At 40.2% G+C, this 24,041-nt stretch overlaps 1 protein-coding gene across 3 annotated transcripts in view; it reads right to left on the bottom strand.

Moving 5' to 3' along the window:
- The window catches only part of LOC143143910 (uncharacterized), a 95,929-nt gene that overhangs the window by 15,148 nt on the left and 56,740 nt on the right, over positions 1-24,041 (bottom strand). For all 3 annotated transcript variants that reach the window (XM_076305793.1, XM_076305802.1, XM_076305807.1), the window contains exons 4-5: positions 7,649-7,794; positions 6,028-6,351 (exon numbers count right to left, since the gene is read on the bottom strand). In XM_076305793.1, the coding sequence (XP_076161908.1) occupies positions 6,028-6,351; positions 7,649-7,794 (470 nt within the window). The remainder of the gene's footprint in view (positions 1-6,027; positions 6,352-7,648; positions 7,795-24,041) is intronic.

The raw sequence follows: 24,041 nt of genomic DNA on the forward strand, positions 1-24,041 counted from the left end.
AAATTTATCCACGTAAATTCCTAGGGCTACGTGCGGGTAATAGAAAGAGAAAAAAAGAACAGGGGAAAAAATTGGACGCGAGTACGAGCACTAAAAGAAAAAAACTGCCGACGTGGAAAAAACATCCAGCTCGAGCATGTAGTAGGTTTTTTTCACGAATGTCTGGAACACCCATCGGCGTAACAACAGATTATTTTTCGTTCCTCTCCATTTTCGTCAATTTTCCATTGGCGTAACCATCCACTTTTTCGTTTATTTTTCAAAATAATTCCCTCCACGAACATTACCGAATTATCGATGCATTGAAGGATTCCATTGGCGTAACCATCCACTTTTTCGTTTATTTTTCAAAATAATTTCTTCCACAAACATAACCGAATTATCGATGCATCGAGAGATTCCATTGGCGTAACCATTCACTTTTCTCGTTTATTTCTCAAAATAATTCCTTCCACGAACATTACCGAATTATCGATACATCGAGAGATTCCATTGGCGTAACCATTCACTTTTCTCGTTTATTTCTCAAATTCATTTCTTTCCACGAACATTATCAACGCGCCTCAGACTAACGCAATATCATCGAGACCTAAAGGGAGTTTTCAATTAATCGAAATTATATTCATCGTGGATCGTGAAACCTCTTTCTTAAATTAAATCAACGTTGAGATACTATTCGCCATAAAAAGAGGGTCTTTAAAGTTTCGACGCACAGTGTCCGCGCATAGGGAAAGTTCAAGTCCAAGTCCTCGATGTTGTCAAATTTACGAATCTGGCCACAGTCGTTCCAGGATGACACTTTCGAGGCATCGAGTCTCGAAGGAATTACGGAGAAAGGAATAATCGATCTTTTTATCTGAAATTGCGTTAATCGGAAGTCACGCGACCCTCGTAACCGGCAGCCACGTACGAGGCACTCGATACGAGTGCACGATCGACGTAGAGTACTCGATTACGCGCAACGAGGTACGTTGTGCGCCCCGCCGCCACGCCGCCGTCAAGATACCGTTGAAATTATCTTAAATTCGCGGTCCCGGGGCAGCTAGATATACACCAGGCCTATTATCGTTCTCCTCTGTATCGCGCGTAGACAAAACTAGATTAGAAATGCGCATTGTCTAGGTCAGGGTCGGTGTGTATCAATGCCTCCTTCGATACCGTGCGATCGCGTAACACGCAACCACCGCCTCTGTTGACGATTTTCCAACCACGACGCGAACATAGACCCGAATACGCTACGTACACTCCGCTCGAACGATTACGTTCGCGCTGACAGCGCGGGACAACGACTTTGGTGGGTGAGTTCTGTCGATCGAAAGTCGGTACTCGCCTAGGGATTTTTATTAGAGCGTGGTCATGTGGTTGGTATCGATAGTATTTTCGAGTAGAGTTATGTATGGACTGCTCGTGTTTTTCGGTATTCGAATGATATTCGAATACGTCACCGTTTGGATATTATTCGAATGATACACCTTTCGAATATTGTTGGAACATTTGACCATTTGTATGTTAGGCGAATACTTGAGCGTTCACATGTTATTAGAATACTTGACCATTCAAATATTATTCGAATAGTTGAGAGTTCACATGGTATTCGAATACTTGACCATTCAAATATTATTCGAATAGTTGAGAGTTCACATGTTATTCGAATACTTGAGCGTTCACATATCATTCGAATTCTCCACCTTTCGAATATTATTGGAACATTTGACCATTCGAATATTATTCGAATACTAGAGCGTTCACATGTTATTAGAATACTTGACCATTCAAATATTATTCGAATAGTTGAGAGTTCACATATTATTAGAATACTTGACCATTCAAATACTATTCGAATAGTTGAGAGTTCACATATTATTCGAATACTCTACCTTTCGAATATTATTGGAACATTTGACAATTCAAATATTATTCGAATAGTCGAGAGTTTGTACATTATTCGAATACTCCACCTTTCGAATATTATTCAAGTACTGCACCTTTCGAATATTATTCAAGTACTCCACCTTTCGAATATTATTCGAATACTCCACCTTTCAAATATTATTCAAGTACTCCACCTTTCGAATATTATTCAAGTACTGCACCTTTCGAATATTATTCAAGTACTCCACCTTTCGAATATTATTCGAATACTCCACCTTTCAAATATTATTCAAGTACTCCACCTTTCGAATATTATTCAAGTACTCCACCTTTCGAATATTATTCGAATACTCCACCTTTCAAATATTATTCGAATACTCTACCTTTCGAATATTATTCGAATACTCCACCTTTCAAATATTATTCGAATACTCCACCTCTCGAATATTATTCGAATACATGAGCGTTCATGTATTATTCGAATACTTCACCATTTGAATATTATTCGAATACTTCATCTATCGAATCCCGTAAGTCCCTAGGATACGGCCGGTGGCCCGATACTCCAAACTTGATTTTATGGAAACAATTATGAACAATAGTTACAAATATAAACGTTCTGCTTGTACTGCATTTTCACGACATTCTGCACAAACACAGACAATACCAAACTTCTTTTCGTTATTGTACTTCATTTTGCTTACAATTCTTCGCTTCACGTGTACGTTCGATGACTTATTGTCCTTACATCGCGACAAATAACGAGCATTCGATGACTAAGCGACTTTTAAAATGTATCTAAATTAGCGACAAACATTCCCAACAACTCTAAATCATCTAAAGTAATAATTCTCCGTTATAAATACACAAATCCGTGAATCCAATAATATATTAAAAAAAAATGTATATTTCCATAAAAAAAAAAAACATACTTGACTGTCTTACGTCCCTTTCGAAACTATTCAATTTATATCCAAAACATGTTTCAACATTACCGTAAATAATAAAATTACAAAGTAGTAGCACACCCTGTATATATCGATTAATTCGTATACGAGTTTGACACCACTGTTCCCATACAGTACCATTTTCTTTTCTTTTTTTTTTCAACTTTTCTTTCACGAAACATTTCCGTATCTCTAAAAATAACAACGATACGTTCAACGTGATCGAAGTTACTGCCCCACCCTGTATACACAGTACACGGGAGGCAGAACGACAGAAACTGTAACGCGATATGGTTCTCGTTCTCGTTCGTTCGAGGGAGAAAGGGACAGAGAACGAAAGGTTCACGCGAGCTCAATTCGAAAACACGAAGACGAGCAAAGGAATTTGTCGCTACACTTTTGCTCGGTCTCCGCTCTCCCCTGAACGCTCGTTTATGCGTTCAACGAATGTTCCGAACGGGCCAAACGCGATCGAGAATACTTTCCACGTTATTTACGATCGGTGCAACACGATCCATCGTTCGCGTCTCCTTCGAATCGTTCACGATTTATCGTTCTCGGGGTGACTGAGCGTAAAACGAGACGAAATCTTCGACCACCCCGACACATGGTTTCTCGTGCGCCTCCGTAAACGTTCGAATCGAGAGGGGAGGGGGAAACATCGAGAACGAATCAACGAAAAGCGATAGAACAGGTGAGAACGATACTTTCTTTCGTGCGTTCACGGAGAGGGAGGAGCTGAACAAATTCTAAATCTCGAGGAGGGAAACACTCCCCCCCTCTTTTGATTTCAATCTTTACAAAATGGAACGATCACGGACGCGTGTAAAACACCCAATGCAACGAAACGATAATTGAAGAAACTCGAACGATTAAAGTTGCAGACTTTGCACATGTAAAGGGTGTCCTGAAAATTGATCACGTATTTCGAACGTTGTTACGTCGTCATGGATACCGTGGGGGATTTATTTATTTATTTTTGTAAAACTAGTTTCGAGGAAATTTTATAATGATATAAACTACGATTGTTTTCTTTGGGCAGTCAGTTCTACGTTGAGAGAACTCTGGAACAATTAACGAGGTATTCCGGTCTAGAATTTTAGAAAAAGAAACTGACTTCAAATTTGGAGAGAATCCAAAATCTTTGGAAAAAATTTTAAAGAATATTTCTACTACTTATTTTTTTAATATACTAGAGAATTTAACTCAAATTTTGACTTATCTCTAATTCGTCCTACAAGTACACACTTTCTAATGAAGATACTTTTTCATTTTTTTTTTTTCAGATTGACCCAACGACTGGAATTAGTCTGCCATGGAGGCATCTTTCCTAAGAGGGACTTTATTTTGTAGCTCGTACAGTATTTGTATTTGTACTTGAAAAAAAAATTACCATGGCACCCAATATTCTTTTCAACTCCCTTCGTCCCCTTCATTTATTTCTTTTGGAGGTTATTTCACACCGAAGTATAGAACTAATTTTTGGAACACTCTGTATAAATTTTCATCGTCGAAATCGACCGATCCGATCGCACGTATTCCCGTTTCTGATGCTGCCATTCGTCCGACCTCCATAGTGTTATCTTACGCTTCCTCTTAAATGTCACGTAAGTATATAGCTCTGGCAGAGATGTGACTTTGGAGAGAAAACATCGAACGTGTGTTTTTATTTGCCCGTTTGCGCGCGTTTAACGTTAAAGCCTCGTGTGCAATACTTTGCAAATGAAAACGATCGAGGAAGAAACAGATTGTACGACACCACGAAGAAGATCGATGATCGAGAATTATCTAGTCACGACATCCACTGTTCCGTACTTAGCTACTTGTAGGAAACATTTGTGATCCTAACATCCTGGCGAAGGTTGATATCGATGGGTGATAAAAGTGTTTTTTTTAGGTTGACAATTTTTTGGTTTTAATATCCATCCTGGAGAATAATTGTAATTTTTGTAGAATGTAATACCCATTCTGGACAGTGATTATAGTTGTACTATACTACAACATTCATCCTGAACAGTAATTACTTAGTGTATTATAACACCCATTCTGGACAGTGATTATAATTTTTCTACACTATAATAACTATCCCAGACAGTGTTTATAATTTTTTTATATTGTAGTACCCATCCTGGACAATGATTATAATTTACTTTATACTATAGTAACTATTTTAGACATTGATTATAATTTTTCTGTATTAGAATACCCATCCTGGACAGTAATTATAATTTCTCTATACTATAATACCCATCCCAGACAGTGTTTATAATTTTTTTATATTGTAGTACCCATCCTGGACAGTGATTATAATTTACTCTATACTATAGTAACAATTCTAAACATTGATTATAATTTACTCTATACTATAGTAACAATTCTAGACATTGATTATAATTTACTCTACTATATACTATAGTAACAATTCTAGACATTGATTATAATTTACTCTATACTATAGTAACAATTCTAGACATTGATTATAATTTACTCTATACTATAGTAACAATTCTAGACATTGACTATAATTTACTCTATACTACAGTAACAATTCTAGACATTGATTATAATTTTTCTATATTAGAATACCCATCCTGGACAGTAATTATAATTTCTCTACACTATGATACCCATCTTAGACAATATTTATAATTTCTCTACACTATAATACCCATCTTAGACAATGTTAATAATTTCTCTACACTATAATACCCATCTTAGACAATATTTATAATTTTTTTTATAATAATACCCACCCTGAACTGAATGATTACCTTAGTATACTACAACACCCATTCTGTACAATGATTGTAACATCCCTCTACTATAGTAACCATCCTAAACAGTGATTATAATTTTTTATATTATATTACCAATCCTAAACAATTATCTTAGTATACTCAAACACCCATCCTAGAAACTGTCTACAATTTGTCTCTACTACAATACCCAGAACAGTGATTCTAATCTTACAATGTTTGCACATACACCAATCCACCGAGGACAGTGATTCTACTCTTGCTGCAATGTCTCTACATCGCAACAACTGTCCCGAACGGTGAAGAAAAATTTGATCATCGTATCGACGGTGTCGACGAAAACGAAGAGAGAAAAGATGGCCGTACGGTGACATTCGTGGGGTGTTCGTAGCATTGAGGGTAGCGTAGAGGGGTAGTAGGCGATAAAAACGACGAATCAAAACGATACTCACTGCCGCTAAGAGTGGTGGTGGTGGTCAGTTGATGCTGGGTGTGAGTCGTCGGTGGATTGACTGTTTGTCGTCTGGAGGCCATCGCGTACGGTGCCGCCAGGGCATCGTTCGACTGTGGTGCATAATTCCAGGCGGTGTCCACCCCTGACACGATACCGGTGTTCGACTGTTGGGGCGTGTACGATGGACTGTAGCCACGAAAGCTCACTCTGCCGCAAAACGGTTGCAAAAAGCCAGGCAGAGCAGCCTGGTGAGTCACCGTGCCAGACGACTTGTCGCTGCCACCGTAGTCCTCCGAGATCCCCGAAAGACCAGTGTTCAGACCTGCGGGACGTTACCAACGACCCGATCAGTTCAACGAGTCGTTCCCGAGGATCGGTTTTCATTCGTGAATTTAGTTGGATAATTGATCATTATTCAAAGGGACACGATTTTAAATATCTCACATTTGACTCTTAATTTTTTTCTCACACGATTTTGAATATTTTGCAGAATTATTGAAAGGGATATGATTTTGAATATCTCACATTTGACTTTTTATTTTTTTCTCACAAGATTTTAAATATTTTGCACAATTATTGAAAGGGATATGGTTTTGAATATTTCACATTTAACTCTAGTTTTTTCTCACACGATTTTGAATATTTTGCAGAATTATTGAGAGGGACGTGATTTTAAATATCTCCAATTTAACTCTTTAGTTTTTCTTACATGATTTTAAATATCTTGCAGAATTATTGAAAGGGTCGTGATTTTGAATATCTCAAATTTAATTTTTAACTCTTTAATTTTTCTCACACGATTTTGAATATTTTGCAGAATTATTGAAAGGGATATGATTTTGAATACCTCACATTTAACTTTTTATTTCTTTCTCACATGATTTTAAATATCTCACATTTAACTCTTTAATTTTTCTCACATGATTTTAAATATCTTACAGAATTATTAAAAGGAATATGATTTTGAATATCTCACATTTAACTCTTTAATTTTTCCTCACATGATTTTAAATATCTTGCAGAATTATTAAAAAGGACATGATTTTAAATATCTCACATTTGAATATTTCTCTTTGGTAAATACACAACCGGTACTAATTTCCGAGTTACTTCTCAACCCATTTGTCATCGTTAAGAGGAATAATCTGCACACAATTATTTTTAGTTGTCTGTGTGTATTGGTATCCAACGAGTCGAGTAATACATAGAGAATTCATATCGAAGAGTCGAGTAATACATAGAGAATTCATATCGAAGAGTCAAGCAAATAAATATGAAGTTACTATTACTATATTCATCGGTTTATCATCAAGCGTGGAATTGTACAAGCGAGCTTCACATTTAGAGCGAGGGCATTTTACAAAATTGTAAAATGAAACTGAAAGTTACAATTTACATCCTCTAAAAAAGACTACATTTTTCATTAGGTAATTACTTAGAAAAAAATTCGCAAAATTTACCCAATTTTTTGACAACTCAGATTAGTGTACCTTAACGCTTCCTTTTATTTCGGTCAATGTGTCAAATTCGTGGAAACGAGAGGCATGTCATTCGTCGGTTGACGTCTTAATACTATCAATAACAACAATAACGACTAGAATTAATAACAAGGTTGTTACCTTGAGCGTTCCATAGTTGTTGAGGCGAGGTTGTCAATTCCGTAGGACTGCCTGTCATGTATGGAAGCGCGTAGGTTCCCTCGCCCGATCCTGCCGGGTTGGCAGGCGTCATGGGGCCAACTCCGGTCATGTTGCGATACAAAGGACTGAAACAATGTATGAAAAAACTTTGTACAGTTTACCAACGAGAAAAATATATTTTAACAACCAGAGAAAGAGAACTGGTGCATCAACACCCAGGTATTAATACAAGTACAATAATACTGTGCATTAATTGGTAAATATCGAAAAATTTTGCAACGCGAGTTCCCAAGGCTTGAACCAACCCGATGTGAACCGACCCGATGTGAACCGACCCAATGTGAACCGACCCAATGTGAACCGACCCGATGTGAACCGACCCGATGTGAACCGACCCGATGTGAACCGACCCGATGTGAACCGACCCGATGTGAACCGACCCGATGTGAACCGACCCGATGTGAACCGACCTCGGTAGAATTGGGATCGATCTCTCTTCCAAAAAGGTATAGTTTCAAAAGTGATTAAGGCTATATGTACCGAGGTATTTGACAGGAAAAGGATGACCGTAGCCCCTAATTACTAGGTAGGTAAAAGTAGCACTTTGCGCAAAACGAACCTGTACACTAGAAAGTGCACTGCGCCGAGAAACTTGTTCCCAAGACACGGAGTAACCACGAACGGAAAGCTGTTCGTTCAAGAAATGTCGATACGATCGTTAGGACTGTTATTAATTAGAACTGTTACTACTGTAACTATTCGAACGACAATTGGAGAGTGTGCGTTTCGGTACAACTACGGTTGATTTCGACGATTCGACCCTGCACAACGACCCGGAAACAACGCGCAGAAACCTCTGAACAACTGTGTTAAAATATATATACATACTGGTCACAGAATGTGTGTTGTTGAGCAATCTCGGTTTCCAATCCGGAAACAACGCGCAGAAATCTCTGAACAATTGTGTTAAAATATACATATACTGGTCACAGAATGTGTGTTGTTGAGCAATCTCGGTTTCCAATCTGGAAACAACGCGCAGAAACTACTGTAGAAACTATGTTAAAATATATATATACAGGTCACAAAATGTGCGTTGCTGAGCAATTACAATTTCCAATTCGGAAACAACGCACAGAAACCTTTACAAAAATTATGTTAAAATATATATACATACAGGTCTCAGAATGTGTGTTGTTGAGCAATCTCGGTTTCCAATTTGAAAACAACGCGCAGAAACATTTGCAAAAACTATTTTAAAATATACATATACAGGTCACAGAATATGCGTTGTTGAGCAATCACAGTTTCCAATTCGAAAACAACGCACAGAAACCTTTACAAAAACTATGTTAAAATATACATATACAGATCACAGAATGTTGTCGGACAACATTTGTCGACCACAATTGTAACAACTCCAAAGAGTGTGTTTTACCTCGACTACAGTCGTCCACGATTGTTCGAGCGACGAACAATTGAGACGTTCGACACCGACCCGGAAACACCATCTCTGTACTACATACAACAACCCGAAACAACGACCCGTATCTGGTCCCGTCGCGAGGCCTCGCGACGATCCACGGTTCCCCCGCGAGAGCACACGCCTCTGCCCATGGGATTTCGCCAGCACGCGTCCGAATACTCGTCGACGAGTCGCTAAGTACCACGCGCGAACGATTCGACACGGCCAGGAAGTCGGAGCCCCGAAGACGAGGCGTTCGGTTCCGCTAATGTCCCGCAGGAGGCCGGAAACGAGAAACCGTTCTAGCGATTCATCAGGCCGTGAATGCGGGCGCGTGCCAAACCAGGACGTTTTTCGATGTACCCCGTCGACCAGCAACTACCGAGAACACAACTACTCCATTACCATTACCCACTGCCCATTACCGTCGCTATTACCGCTACCGTTACCATTAGCATCGGGGGGGCCTCTATACCTGAACTCGGCTCGCGCGAACCGCTCGACCGCTCGCAGACCCCAAGGAATACCGTCGTCTACGGGGTCTACAGGGAACAGTGAAAACCTGGAGGAACTGGAGAGCCACACCCCCTCTTCTGAGCGTCTTGCGTACCCCTCGTGTACCTCTAGTTTACCCCACGTGTACTACCTCTTATGTATCTTTCGCGTTCTGCTCGTGTACTCCTCTTTTGTAGCCTTCTCGTGGACCCCTCCTCAAGGTCCCTTGTGTACCCCTCCTGTAGCTTGCTTGGACCCCTCGTGTGCCCGGCGTGTACTCCTTTTCTGTACTCCTCTCTTGTAAATATAGTGGACTACTCGTGACGTTTCTGGTTAATCACACGTGGACCCCTTGTGAACCATGTGTGTACCCCTACTAGTCCTCGTGTGGACTTCTAGTGTACTCTCCTGTATCTCTCTGATCGTGTACTGCTTTTCTGTATTACTGCTGTGTGTCTCTTGTACTCTGGTGGTGTACTGCTTTTCTGTACTACTGTTGTGTGTCTCTCGTACTCTGGTGGTGTACTGCTTTTCTGTCCTACTGTTGTTTATGACTCGTGAACCCCTCGTGGACTCCTCGTGGACTCCTCGTGAACCTCAATGTGAACTCTTAATATACTACTCTCGTAAACTACTGAAACAACAACAATGACGACTCGTGGAACTACTGAAACGACGACAACGACGACTTGTGAAACTATTGAAACGACGACAACGACAACGACGACTCGTGGAACTACTAAAACAACGACAACGACAACTCGTGGAACTACTGAAACGACAACAACGACGACTCGTGGAACTACTGAAACAACGATAACGACGACTCGGGAAACTACTGAAACAACGACAACGACGACACGTGAAACTACTGAAACGACGACAACGACAACGACGACTCATGAAACTACTGAAACAACGACAACGACACCGACAACTCGCGGAACTACTGAAACAACGACAATATCTCTCGTATTCTCCTCGTGTACTTTTTTTCTCTACTACTCTCGTGAATCCCTCGTGTACCCCTCGTGGAACCCTTGCAGATCTCTTGTGGACCCCTCGTGTACCTCTAGAGTAACTCACGTGTATTCTCCGCGTATTCCTTTCCTGTGCCCCACGGTCCGAGAGTGTTGGCCGTCACCTGGCGTCGGTTGTTGCGCAAACGAGAACGCGACTCGTGTGTCTCGATTCTCCCGATTTCGAAAGCGCGAGCCACGAGTCTACTACGTCAACGTTCCGGACGATCCATCGGCGATCTCGCGTGCCATGTTATCGCGACGAGCACGACGCTACCGAAAGACCCACGAACGCCGCGACCTTGACGTTTCTCGCGACGCGACGGACACGTACGCACCGATCGGTACGTGCCCGATGCGACGCTCCGCGAATTCCCCGGGACGATTCCGTACCTCGTAGAACGAACGTTTCGTCGCGAATGCCCCCAACATCGATAACGAACCGCTCTCGAGGATGTTCACCGTGTGCGAACCGAGGCACGGGACGCGCTCGGTCGCGTCGTTGCGATAAAACACGGGCGATCCGTGGCCCGTGGAGCGATTCGAAACGATTCAACGACGACTCGTGGAACTATTGAAACAACGACACCGACAACGACGACTCATGTAACTATCGAAACAACGACCACGACGACACGTGGAACTATTGAAACGACGACAACGACAACGACGACTCGTGGAACTATCGAAACAACGACTACGACGACTTGTGAAACTATTGAAACAACAACACTGACAACGACAACGATGACTCGTGGAACTACTTAAACAACGACAACGACGACTCGTCGAACTATTGAAACAACGACCACGACAACGACAACGACGACTCGTGGAACTACTGAAACAACGACCACGACGACTTGTGGAACTATTGAAACAACGACACCGACAACGACGACTTGTGGAACTATTGAAACAACGACCACGACGACTCGTGGAACTATTGAAACAACAACACTGACAACGACCACGACGACTCGTGGAACCACTGAAACAACGACACGACGACTTGTGGAACTATTGAAACGACGACAACGACGACTTGTGGAACTATTGAAACGACGACGACGACAACGACAATGACGATTCGTGGAACTACTGAAACAACGACAACGACACCGACGACGAATCATGAAACAACAACACCGACCCGCGGACTGACGATTATAACTGCAATTACAACTATAAGTATAATGCAACGAGAACGACTCGTGGAACGATAACTACCACTATAATATACAACACAACGACTCGTAGAACAACAAACGCAATAACTCGTGCAGTGACAACGACACGATTCGTGGAACGACAACTACAATTAGAATTACAACGAGTACGACTCGTGGAACAATAACTATTGTACAACTATGACTATAGTACAATGACAACGACTTGTGGAACGTCAACTACAACTACAACTATAATACAATGACAACAATTAGTGGAATGGCAACTATTACAATGACTATGATACAATGACAAGGACTCGTGGAACAACAATTACAATTATGACTATAATACAATGACAACGATTCATGGAACGACAACTACAATTGCGTCTACAATACAATGACAACGAGTCGTGGAACAACAACTACAACTACGACTATAATACAATGACAACGATTCGTGGAACGACAATTATAACTGCAATTATAATACAATGACAACAATTAGTGGAATGACAACTGTTACAATGACTATAATACAATGACAAGGACTCGTGGAACAACAATTACAATTACAACCATAATACAATGACAACGATTCATAGAACGACAACTACAATTGCGTCTACAATACAATGACAACGATTCGTGGAACAACAACTACAACTACGACTGTAATACAATGACAACGACTCGTGGAACGACAACTACAATTATAATACAATGACAACGACAATTACAATTACGACTTGTAGTAACGATAACGATAACGATAACGATAACGACAACTATAACTACAATTACAACGATTCGTGAAAGGAGAACGACAATGACTCGTGGTACCACACGCCCGGGGGTTCCCGATCCCGCATGGCCGACAGACCGCGTCGCGCGGAACTCCTCGACCTGCGCGCAAACGATAGACGGATTCCCACTTGGCCAGGTGCGAGCCAGATTACGAGGAACGTCGTCGTGAGCAAGGAGGAAACGACGTGTGTGTACGTACTTTCGTAGCACGTGCTCGAACGCTCGCTATTTCCACGACACGGTTTCGGACGCAGGGCTCGTGCTCGTCCATGCGAGCATAGTCATCCCCCCTCTTGTTAGACATAGAGAGGGATCTGTTTCTAGAGTCAATCGTGGTTCTAAAACCCTTTCGTTACGACGGTCTTCTCCGCTAGAACGACCCGGTGAACGAGGCGACGCGCCTGGAAGGGTACACATTGCGCGCGGACAGTCGTCAACGTTCAGGTTCGTGTCTTGCGGATTTTTGAAAAAAAAAAAATAAACTTTTCTTCGAAACAAGATATTCAAGGCCCAAGTTCAAAGATCATACCTAAACGAAAGTCCCCGTGCACGGAGGAGACGCGCGCAAATTAAACTCCGAAGCTTAATTGGAGAGCTTCTCACACTTCACCTTCGTCATCTTGATACAAAATCACTGTAACTGCTGACACGCGTCCAATATGGTCAATGCCCGCTTTTTTTTTCATTTGTTTCTCAGGAGACGCGTACGAAACGCGAAACGCGTCAGTTTCTGGCGTTGAGGAGCGAGTCGAGCGACGCGACGTTACTCTCTTTCTAAATTGTCTCTGTCTCTTGCAACTGATGACAGTGGTGGAAGACTAAACGACGCGAGGAGATCCTTTCATAAACAGAACTGTTGTACACCTACGATCGAATACGACCGTGTGAACGACGATTGTAATGTGGGCGGTTGTTGCACGGTTATAGTTGATACAACTGTGACCGAACACAACTGTTGTACCATTCCAAAATTGTTGCACAGCTATGAGTGAACACAACTGTTGTCACGACAATTCCAAAGTTGTTGCACAACTATGACTGAACACAACTGTTTTAGCAACAATTCCAAAGTTGTTGCACAACTATGACTGAACACAACTGTTGTAGCAACAATTTAAAAGTTGTTGTACAACTATGACTTAAGACAACTGTTTTAGCGACAATTCCAAAGTTGTTGCACAACTATGACTTAAGACAACTGTTGTAGCGACAATTCCAAGGTTGTTGCACAACTATGAGTGAACACAACTGTTGTAGCGACAATTCCAAAGTTGTTGCACAACTATGACTTAAGATAGCTGTTGTAGCGACAATTCTAAAGTTGTTGCACAACTATGACTGAACACAACTGTTCCAGAGACAATTCCAAAGTTGTTGTACAACTATGACTGAACACAACTGTTGTAGCGACAATTCCAAAGTTGTTGCACAACTATGACTGAACACAACTGTTGTAGCGACAATTTAAAAGTTGTTGCACAACTATGACTGAACACAACTGTTGTAGCGACAACTATCTGAACGATCACTATAAAGTTTATGTGATGGATATGTACAACTATGATTCTCATACATAGAGTGTACGAAGTTGTTTCGTTATAATATTCGAACGTTGAATGTACGAAATTGCACAAGTATAGAATTCTACAATTACAATTGACACGATCGTAAAGTTGTACAGTTGCGATCGATAGACGATCTTGAACAACAACAGTAAAAATTGCAGGGTCGTTGTATATACAACACGACCTACGAATGAATGAGAACGAAACCGTATTTATTTTCCTCTTTAGAAGTATATTTATGGATATCTGAAAAAGCGATCGATTCACCGAAGGAAATAGTCAGTCAATGACGCAATACGCTCGATGGTAACTGGAAATGATCATGGTTACTTTGTCAGTTTGCATACGCTGATCCGTCTTCGACCTGCGTATAAACGAACCAGCGCGGAACAAAACATACTCTCATACCCGCGTGAAGGAACTTCAATAATCAAAGGGTTCGAGTTTCTTCCGAGAACCTTCCCGTGACAGTCTCGATCGTCGTTGCGAACCCTCGCTCGTAATCTCGATCTCGGCCGCAACTATTTACTCTCCGTTACCACGCCGTTCCTCTTTCCTTTCGGTACCCTCCTTCCTCTCCTCCAGCCGCAACCCAATCGCTCTCGTTACACTTTTCCGTCATCGACGACCGTCCAAAGCTCACGCAACTTCAAGATGGCAATAACGATCGAAGGAATAATAGCTAATTGTAAGCGACGATTTTCACCGTGTTTTGTGGTTGTTTCGATCTATAAACATACGTACGAATCTACGTACAAACATACGTAGACACATTTGTACAAACGTATGTGGATTGATTTGTACAAACATATGTAGATACATACGTACAAACATATGTAGATAGATACGTTGATGCATACGTAGATACGTAGATACATACATACATACATACAAACATACGTAGATACATACATACAAACATACATAGATACATACATACAAATATGCGTAAATACATACATAGATATACACGTCGATACATACGTAGATACACACATAGATACATACATACAAACATACGTAGTACACACATAGATGCACACGTACATACACACTTAGATACACACGTAGATGCATACGTGCATACATACGTACATACATACGTTAGTTCGCCTAACCTGGCCCCAATACCAGCCACTGACGTAATCGTTCGTCATGGGATGAGTTGTTCCGATGATGTGCAACTGGGTTACGTTTAAGCAGTACGAGCGAAATATTCCAATAAAGTTTGCCAGGTTTTGAGTCGTCGAACGACAAGTTGCGCAACAACCCTACACACACGCCTAACATTCATCAGGTCACAGTCGGACATATGTATATGTATACAATCGGTCTCAGACATCTTCGTACATCCACAGAATTATGTACATGAAACTTAATAAAAGAATACACGAAACGAATATTACCACAGAATTGCTTGGCTATATAATAATTTACTGTTCTATAGTTACGATACATTCAATTGTACGAACGACAATTTTTGAACGCAGGATTGTTCCACAACTATTATAGGATACCATAATTACAACAACTGCAATGTGCACGGATGTTGCGCAACTATAGTTAATACAGACATTTGAGTGATCACTAGAAAGTCTTTCGAGTTACGTAAGTATAAATATTTATTACTATTGTCAAAGTATGGTTCATTAATACTTTTGGAACGATGATTCCTAAGTTGTTGCACAACTGTGACTGAATATAACTGTTGTAACGATAATTCCAAAGTTGTCGCGCAACTATAATTAGACACAACTATTATAACGAGAGTTCCGAAGTTATTGCGTAACTATAATCAGGACACAACTGTTGTAACGATAATTCCGAAGTTTTCGCGCAATTATAGTTAGACACAACTATTATAACAAAAGTTCCAAAGTTGATACGTAGCTATAGTCAGGACACAACTATTTTAACGACACTTCCACAGTTGTTGCGTAACTATATTCAAGACACAACTGTTGGAACGACAACTATAAAGTACGTGGAAGTTATCTATGCAAACTATCGTCGCCACGTTGAACCCTACTATACATCCATGGTTTTACCCGACTATCGCACGATAAATAGTTGCATCGTTGTTTCCTATTAGATTCCCATCGTTGATCCTTCCAGCGTTCCTCCTCCCCGCGTTACAGGATCTAGTCTAATTTCTAGACGACGAGAGCTGTACCAGAGCTTTCACTATACCTCGTAAGCAAGCACCAAGGGGGAAAGCAAAGGGTAGGGAAGAAAATGTTTCGTTCGGTTCACGAGGAATGCAGATTTCGCGAAATTCAATCTAGAAGGTCGGTGTCGACGGGGTTATAGCTCTCGCTACAGGACCGTAATCTGAATCCACCGAGTCGATAAGCCGCTTCTCACGATAGCGAGCTGAAGATGAAGAGAACAACCCGAGATCCCAACGATCAACACCATAGACGTATCGTTGCTGCACTCAGCGCGCAACCAACACCTTCAACGTTGTTCAACAACAACCAATGTACCCAGATTACCCATACACCACATTACGATGCATCGAAAATTTAACGATTACTTTTATCTCATACATTCCCATAAATAACAATCTGAGCTAAAAATTCCTATGTGAACATCAAATACTGTTCCGAACAATCTGAGTAAAAAATTACTATGTGAACATCAAATTCTGTTCCGAACAATCTGAGTAAAAAATTCCTATGTGAACATCAAGTACTGTTCCGAACAATCTGAGTAAAAAATTCTTATGTGAACATCAAATACTGTTCCAAACAATCTGACCCAAAAATTACTCGAAACAACGATACAGTTCCGTGTTGAAGATTAACCACACTCTCGTAAAAACATCGCAAACCGTGTCCCGGAATCCTGTTCTTTGAACATTTTTACACGAATCGATGTGTTTATTTTAAAATTTATTTTAAGTGACTAACATTCGAACTTATCACACACCTGCGGTACAACCGAGATACCCGAGTATCCATGTAAGTAAAAACATACAATTAGATGAATTACCAAGAGAAATTTTATAATATCGCACAGTACAGAACTATAACTGATTATTCGTGCGAGTTGTTCGAAACATTTTGTTTGTTACACAGGAAGAGAAAATTAAGAAAACGTATGAAGTAAAAGTAATCGTGAAAAATATTCGTGTTGCGATGCTGTTCACGAGGTATCCGAGTATCTCGGTTATTCAACAACGTTGAACACTTCGTGGACACGCTAGAATTAATTGCGCGCGACCGGGAGAATTTCGATGCAACAATGTTGCATAAAATACAACGCACGATATTTTCACCGCCAGTTCCCTCGATCGAACAACAAATCCATCCGAGTCTCGATTCCTACCCGAGAAAAACAACAACCTCGGGTCGCGTTGACTTGGAATCGCGCACCTCCGCGACCCATAGACCCAACCCGTTTATTTATGAGCACCGTTGTCGCAATTGTTATCGGTTGCTCATTTACATACTTTGTTTTCGCTCGCAACAAAGCGTTGATAAAAACGCTAAACATCGTTGGTTCTCGTACACGCGCGAGGTTCCACGATGTAGGGAACGGGTTCTCGATCGTGCAAAGATGGCGCGGGGGAGGGGGTGGTGTTGGTGTTGGTGTTGGTGTTGGTGTCTGAATGACTCGAGCCGGGGAAAACAACGGAGATTCTAAGAACGTGAAACGAAGATCCACGGTGAGTGAAAAAGAAGCGAAACTGCGTACCGAAATTCTCTTACGCAAATATTATTATTATTATCGTCACCGCGGCGTCTTTATCACGCGAGTCGAAGAAAGCGAGCGTACATTGTCTAGAATAACAATATTGCGTAAAGGCTGCTTTCGAACCTAACCTTAAAGATACTGTACAATTAAATATCAAACGAGAGATCCGAAGATACATTCCGCGAGTGTACTCGAGTCGCTGAAACGAATGATCACGAAACCGAGAAACACTGTTTCTGGCCCGGCCACCTAACCTAACTTTCTCGAAAGTGATTCACTCTGCTTCGAATTTATCCAGACGCGGATTACGAGTGTTGTGTCGAGAGCCCGGAAGCAACCGAGAAGTAGATCGTCACAAGATGACGCAACGACTATTGCGTCGCGCGACTATGATCGAAACAACTATCGCGAACCGGGATGTTGTTGCAGCGCTATGATTGGACGGACGTCCATCGTCGCGCAACAACGGTTCCAGAACCGTGTATAGATGGACCCAACGACAACAACCCAGGGTCGCGCAATTCGATTATTACGATCGCAACCGAGACAGTGGTACCAAACTCGCGCTCGTCGTTGCAACCGATTCGAGGATAAAATGAAATCAAAATAAATAGTTCGGTCTATTATACTATATTGCACTAATAGTTCGCTCGTACCGATTCGTCGTGCGGTTCTACGATTACGCTTCCCAACCCCCCACCCCGACAGCTACAATTACCAACCGCGGATCGTCTTATCAACGAATCGTTTCGCGCGTCCCTCTATAATATATCGCCTAGAATGAAAACACACTCACTGCGAATACACATCTTCGTGACTTATGCCGGCGTTAAGGATCTTTTGGACGACCATCGATTCCTCGTCCGTTTCGCGGCGTCTCTCGTTTCTCTCCAGTTTGCCGCCTCGTTCGGTCCTTTTACTCGACGAACGCAACCACGAGTAGGAAACGACGAAAGAAAATAAGAAAAGAAAAAAAAACAGGAGAGTGGGGGGTGTGGGGAGAAAAATCACGGTCGATCGGCGGATCAATGCGAACGGATCGCGAGACGCAACGAGGTTACCGTGCAGACGCGAACCGGGCGGAATATAATCCGACAGTGTGCACGAAACGTCGAAGCGAACGTCGCTGGAGGACCTCGAACGTGGTCAGGATTTCCCCTTCCGCGGAACCCTCCCCTCCCCCGTTTCTTTTCTCCGTCGTTCGACTCCCCTCTCGCGATACGTCGCTCCCCCACCCCTCGATTAACTCTCTCGCGTACCGCGCGAGACTCCCCCCACCACCGCGACTCGATCTACCACCGATCGGTCAGCGCGTGCTCTGCCGCGCTGCCCCTTGATGGTCCTCCTGATTTATTGTCGCGTCTCACAGCGACGGTCTTGGGTACAATCGAACGGTACGAGTTACACAACGGTACATCGACGTTGCGTGTGCAGCACCGGTGCCATGGGCTCTAGACTAGTCTGGGAGAGTAGAGTAAGCACGCGTAGACGAAAATGGCTGTGGTTGGCATAGCTAACGGAGATGCAACGAAAGTGGAGCTTTTCTTTCGAATTTTATAGTTTGAACAGAGTATCGCGACGGTGGAAATTTGACTGATTTGGTGAGAGTTTATTTTGTAGCATTGATTTGAAATTTTTGTTTTTTTAATTGGGGACTGTAGCTTAAGATTGAAAGTTTTTCTTTCGAATTTTATATTTTGAACAGAGTATCGCGACGGTGGAAATTTGACTAATTTGGTGAGAGTTTACTTCGTAGCATCGATTTGAAATTTTTGTTTTTTTAATTGAGGACTGTAACTTAAGATTGTAAGATTTTCTTTCGAATTTTATATTTTTAACAGAGTATCACGACGGTGGAAATTTGACTGATTTGGTGAGAGTTTATTTTGTAGCATTGATTTGAAATTTTTGTTTTTTTTTTTAATTTGGGCACTGTAGCTTAAGATTGCAAAAAAAATTTTGCGAGTAGCAGAGTTGTTCTGTGAATGTAGAGCTTCTCTTTCGATTGGGTATATTTTAAATGAAGGAGCAGTGTAGCAGAGTGTTGATTGATTTCACGAAAGCCTACTTTGTTGGATTGCGAGAATCATGAAGATTGTTAATCTAGGTTAACTTATCTACCGAGTGAAATCAAATATTTTCTAAATTAAAAAAATAATCGGATGCGTTCGATTATTCCATTTTCTTTTCCTTAAGCGAGTTCCAAACGGAAAATATTCAATATTTTACCGCAACGATGACTCACTGCGCTTTGTGAGTACATTTTCTTTACAATCCTGGCGTACAATGTCGAAGTGACGTAACGTTCTCATTTTTTTTTTCGCATTTTGACGCAAAAAGTATGTCATTTCTTAAACTCGAATTCTACCGAAAATACAAACGAGAAAGAAATATTGATAATTTTGTCTATGAATACTATGCCGAATGGTTCGGGGTACTGTGGTGACCGTACAAAGTGACGTTGTCAATTTTTACGCAGAAAGAATATACAAGGCTACGATTAGATACGAAAGAATATTTCGAGGCTCGAAACTTTATGAAAATTCAATAAAAAAAATTAATATTTTTTCTATAAATATTCGTATGTTCGGGATACAATGGTAATCGTACAAAATTACATAATATTGTCTATGTCGACTTAAAAAAAATATTAAATAGATTTCAAGGCTCGAATATTTATAAAAATTCAACCCGCGAAAAAATTGATATTTTTTCTCTAAAAATTCCTTCGTATATTCTAAGTACAAAATTACACGTTAATCGTACAAAGTTACATAACATTGTCTATGTCGATCTAAAAAGAATATAAATTTCAAGGCTCGAATATTTATAAAAATTCAACTCCAAAAAAAAATTGATATTTTTTCTCTAAACATTCCTTCGAATATTCTAACTACAAAATTGCACGTTAATCGTACAAAGTTACACAACACTGACTATGTCTTCCTAAAAAGAACATAAATTTCAAGGTTCGAATCTTTACGAAAATTCGAGCAAAACAAAAAAAAAAATTACCATATTTAATCCATAATTACCAGAGTATTCCACTTGGAAGTTTGGTTTATGAAAATTCAACTCCAAGAAAATTGATATTTTTCTCAAAACATTCCTTCGAATATTCTAACTACAAGGCTCGAATCTTTACAAAAATTCGACCAAAAAAAAAATTACCATATTTAATCCGTAATTACCAGAGTGTTCCACTTGGAAGTTCGGTTTTTCCGAGCGCAGAGTTTTCCCGAGTCGAGGCGAGCGACCACCGTGAAAATTGGCCAGCTAAAGGAATGCGGTGTCGCGGGGAAAGTGTTCGAAGGTCCGTTTGACGTGGCGTCACGCGATACCGAAAAGTTTCTCGGAACTCGGCGGGTACGACTCTCCGGACTGTAAACCCCTGGGATGATTCACGCGACGAACATCGCGTCGAAGACTCGCGCGATTACGATTTACGCGCTCTCCGGTTTCGTTCCTCGACAAACAAAATACGAAACGATTACGACGCGCCGCTTGGGGGACGAATCATCGGCAGCGTCCGCGCGCGGAAAAACACGAGGGGGACTGGGAGAGTGGAACTGCTGACTCGCAATTAACAGTGACGAAAATAAAGAGAAAGCGAAATGTAAACTCGTAGAGCGGAGAACAACCGTAATCCTATAATTCCTTTTCAATAAGAATTCAACCTCTGACGGGCACTATTCTCGTTGCTCGAATTCGATGTTTCTCGGTGACACGACGAGAATGGAATGAAAGTAAAGTGTAAATATGTAGATGAAAAAAAGAACGTCATTCTATCATTTATTTTTTAATAATAATAATTCAATCTTTACTGAGCACACTTCTTGCTTTTTCTCGACGACACGACGAGAGTGAAATGAAAGCAAAATGTAAACACGTGAATGAAAAAAAGAACGTAATTCTATTATTCTTTTTTTTTTTTTTAATAATAATTCAATTTTTGTCGAACATATTTCTCGCTGTTCGAATTCGATGTTTCTCGATGACACGACGAGAATAAAATGAAAATAAAATGTAAATATGTAAATGAAAAAGGAACGTAATTCTGTCATTTCTTTTTTAATAATAATTCAACCTTTGCCGAACATAATTCTCGCTGTTCGAATTCGATGTTTCTCGATGACACGACGAGAATAAAATGAAAATAAAATGTAAATATGTAAATGAAAAAAGAACGTAATTCTGTCATTCTTTTTAATAATAATTTAACCTTTACGGAACACGTTCCTTGTTATATCTATTATAATTTGGCTAATCGTTGTTTACTCGTGTTGAATGCAAAGTGACGAAAACGAGGTGTATACGCGCAGAGAAAAACAATGTGATTCTTTAATTTTTTTAAATAATAAATCAACCTTTAAAGAACATATTTCTCGATATATGTGAATTGATGTTCTTGTACGAGATCATCGACTATACAGGGTGTCTTTTTTATTTGAACACGATGAAACATTTTCACGAAAAACCAAAGCTACGACAAGTATGTTCTTAAAAAATTATTCAGTGCAGATGTAAACGTTATATGGTGTAAATAATTTTTCAATTCTTTCTCTGTAAAAAATAACATTCGTAGGAACATTTTCTCGATACCATTTGTTGCTCACGAGATATTCCACCGAGTTGAGACAAAATAAACAATCTGTACAATAGTACATGAATAGTTCATGTATATCGAGGATAGTTTCTCCTATAGTATCAACTATACCTTTAACGAACCCTAAACTAAACCCTGTCTCTTCAGCACAGTCTAATTCAATAATTTAATATTACTTCAGCATTGCAAAAGAAATTTTTTCATAATTAATCTTTTATATTCCAACCACTTGAAGTGTGGTCCTCTTCAAAATAATTCGTAATAATGTACAATACCCTAATTGCTTTGCAAAAATTATTTTTTTCATAATTAACCTTTTACATTTCAACCACTTGAAGTGTGGTCCTCTTCAGAACGATTTACAATAATATACAATACCCTAATTGCTAATTTTTGCATCAAGAAGTCCACACTTGTTCTTTCCATCGATCCATCTACCAACTGGATCATTGTTCGTTTCCTATCTGTTATCAATCTGCATCTTACAAATTAGATTCTCACACTTAGGTCTCTCGTTCGTTAATAAACCACACAAGCCTCGTCCAAAAGCAACAAACCAATGAATCACGTTTCCAAAATTCAATCCACAATTTCAATTCTCCTCTCCACAATCACCTCCATCCTTCCACACCTCCACAATACGTAAACATTTCACCTCGTTTCGTGTAAAAATAATCTCTCGAATCGCTCCCTATCCCAGCCATCGAGAGGTAAACTAATCGTAATTATCACCGATAATTAAACGTAAACCGATCGTAATTATCGTCGATAATTAAAGAAAAACAATCCAAAATTATCACCGATAATTAGACCGCGAACCAATCGTAATTATCGCCTACAATTAAACAGAAACTAATCGAAATTAACACCGATAATTAACCATAAACCAATCGTAATTGTCATCGACAATTAAACCACTCGTGTAAACCTATCTGCGTTACACACCGAAAACCTGTTCCACGTTTTGCAAAATAATACAACGTTCATCAAATATACGTTTCACATTTTGCAAAATAATACAAGGTTCATCAAATGCATGTTCCACGTTTTGCAAAATAATACAACGTTCATTAGATAAGTTCCACGTTTTGCAAAATAATACAACGTTCATTAGATAAGTTCCACGTTTTGCAAAATAATACAACGTTCATTAAATAAGTTCCACGTTTTGAAAAATAATACAACGTTCATAAGATGCTTCTTCCATGTTTTGCAAAATAATACAATGTCCATTAGATGCTTCTTCCACGTTTTGCAAAATAATACAACGTTCATCAAATATGCGTTCCACGTTTTGTAAAATAATGCAACATTCATCAGATGCTTCTTCCACGTTTTACAAAATAATACAAGGTTCATTAAATACACGTTCCACGTTTTGCAAAATAATATAACGTTCATCAGATGCTTCTTCCACGTTTTGCAAAATAATACAACGTTCATCAAATGCATGTTCCATGTTTTGCAAAATAATACAACGTTCATCAAATCTACGTTCCACGTTTTGCAAAATAATACAACGTTCACCACATCGGCGGTAGGTC

This window comes from Ptiloglossa arizonensis, chromosome 1, assembly GCF_051014685.1.
Source record: "Ptiloglossa arizonensis isolate GNS036 chromosome 1, iyPtiAriz1_principal, whole genome shotgun sequence".
Classification (NCBI taxonomy): domain Eukaryota; kingdom Metazoa; phylum Arthropoda; class Insecta; order Hymenoptera; family Colletidae; genus Ptiloglossa; species Ptiloglossa arizonensis.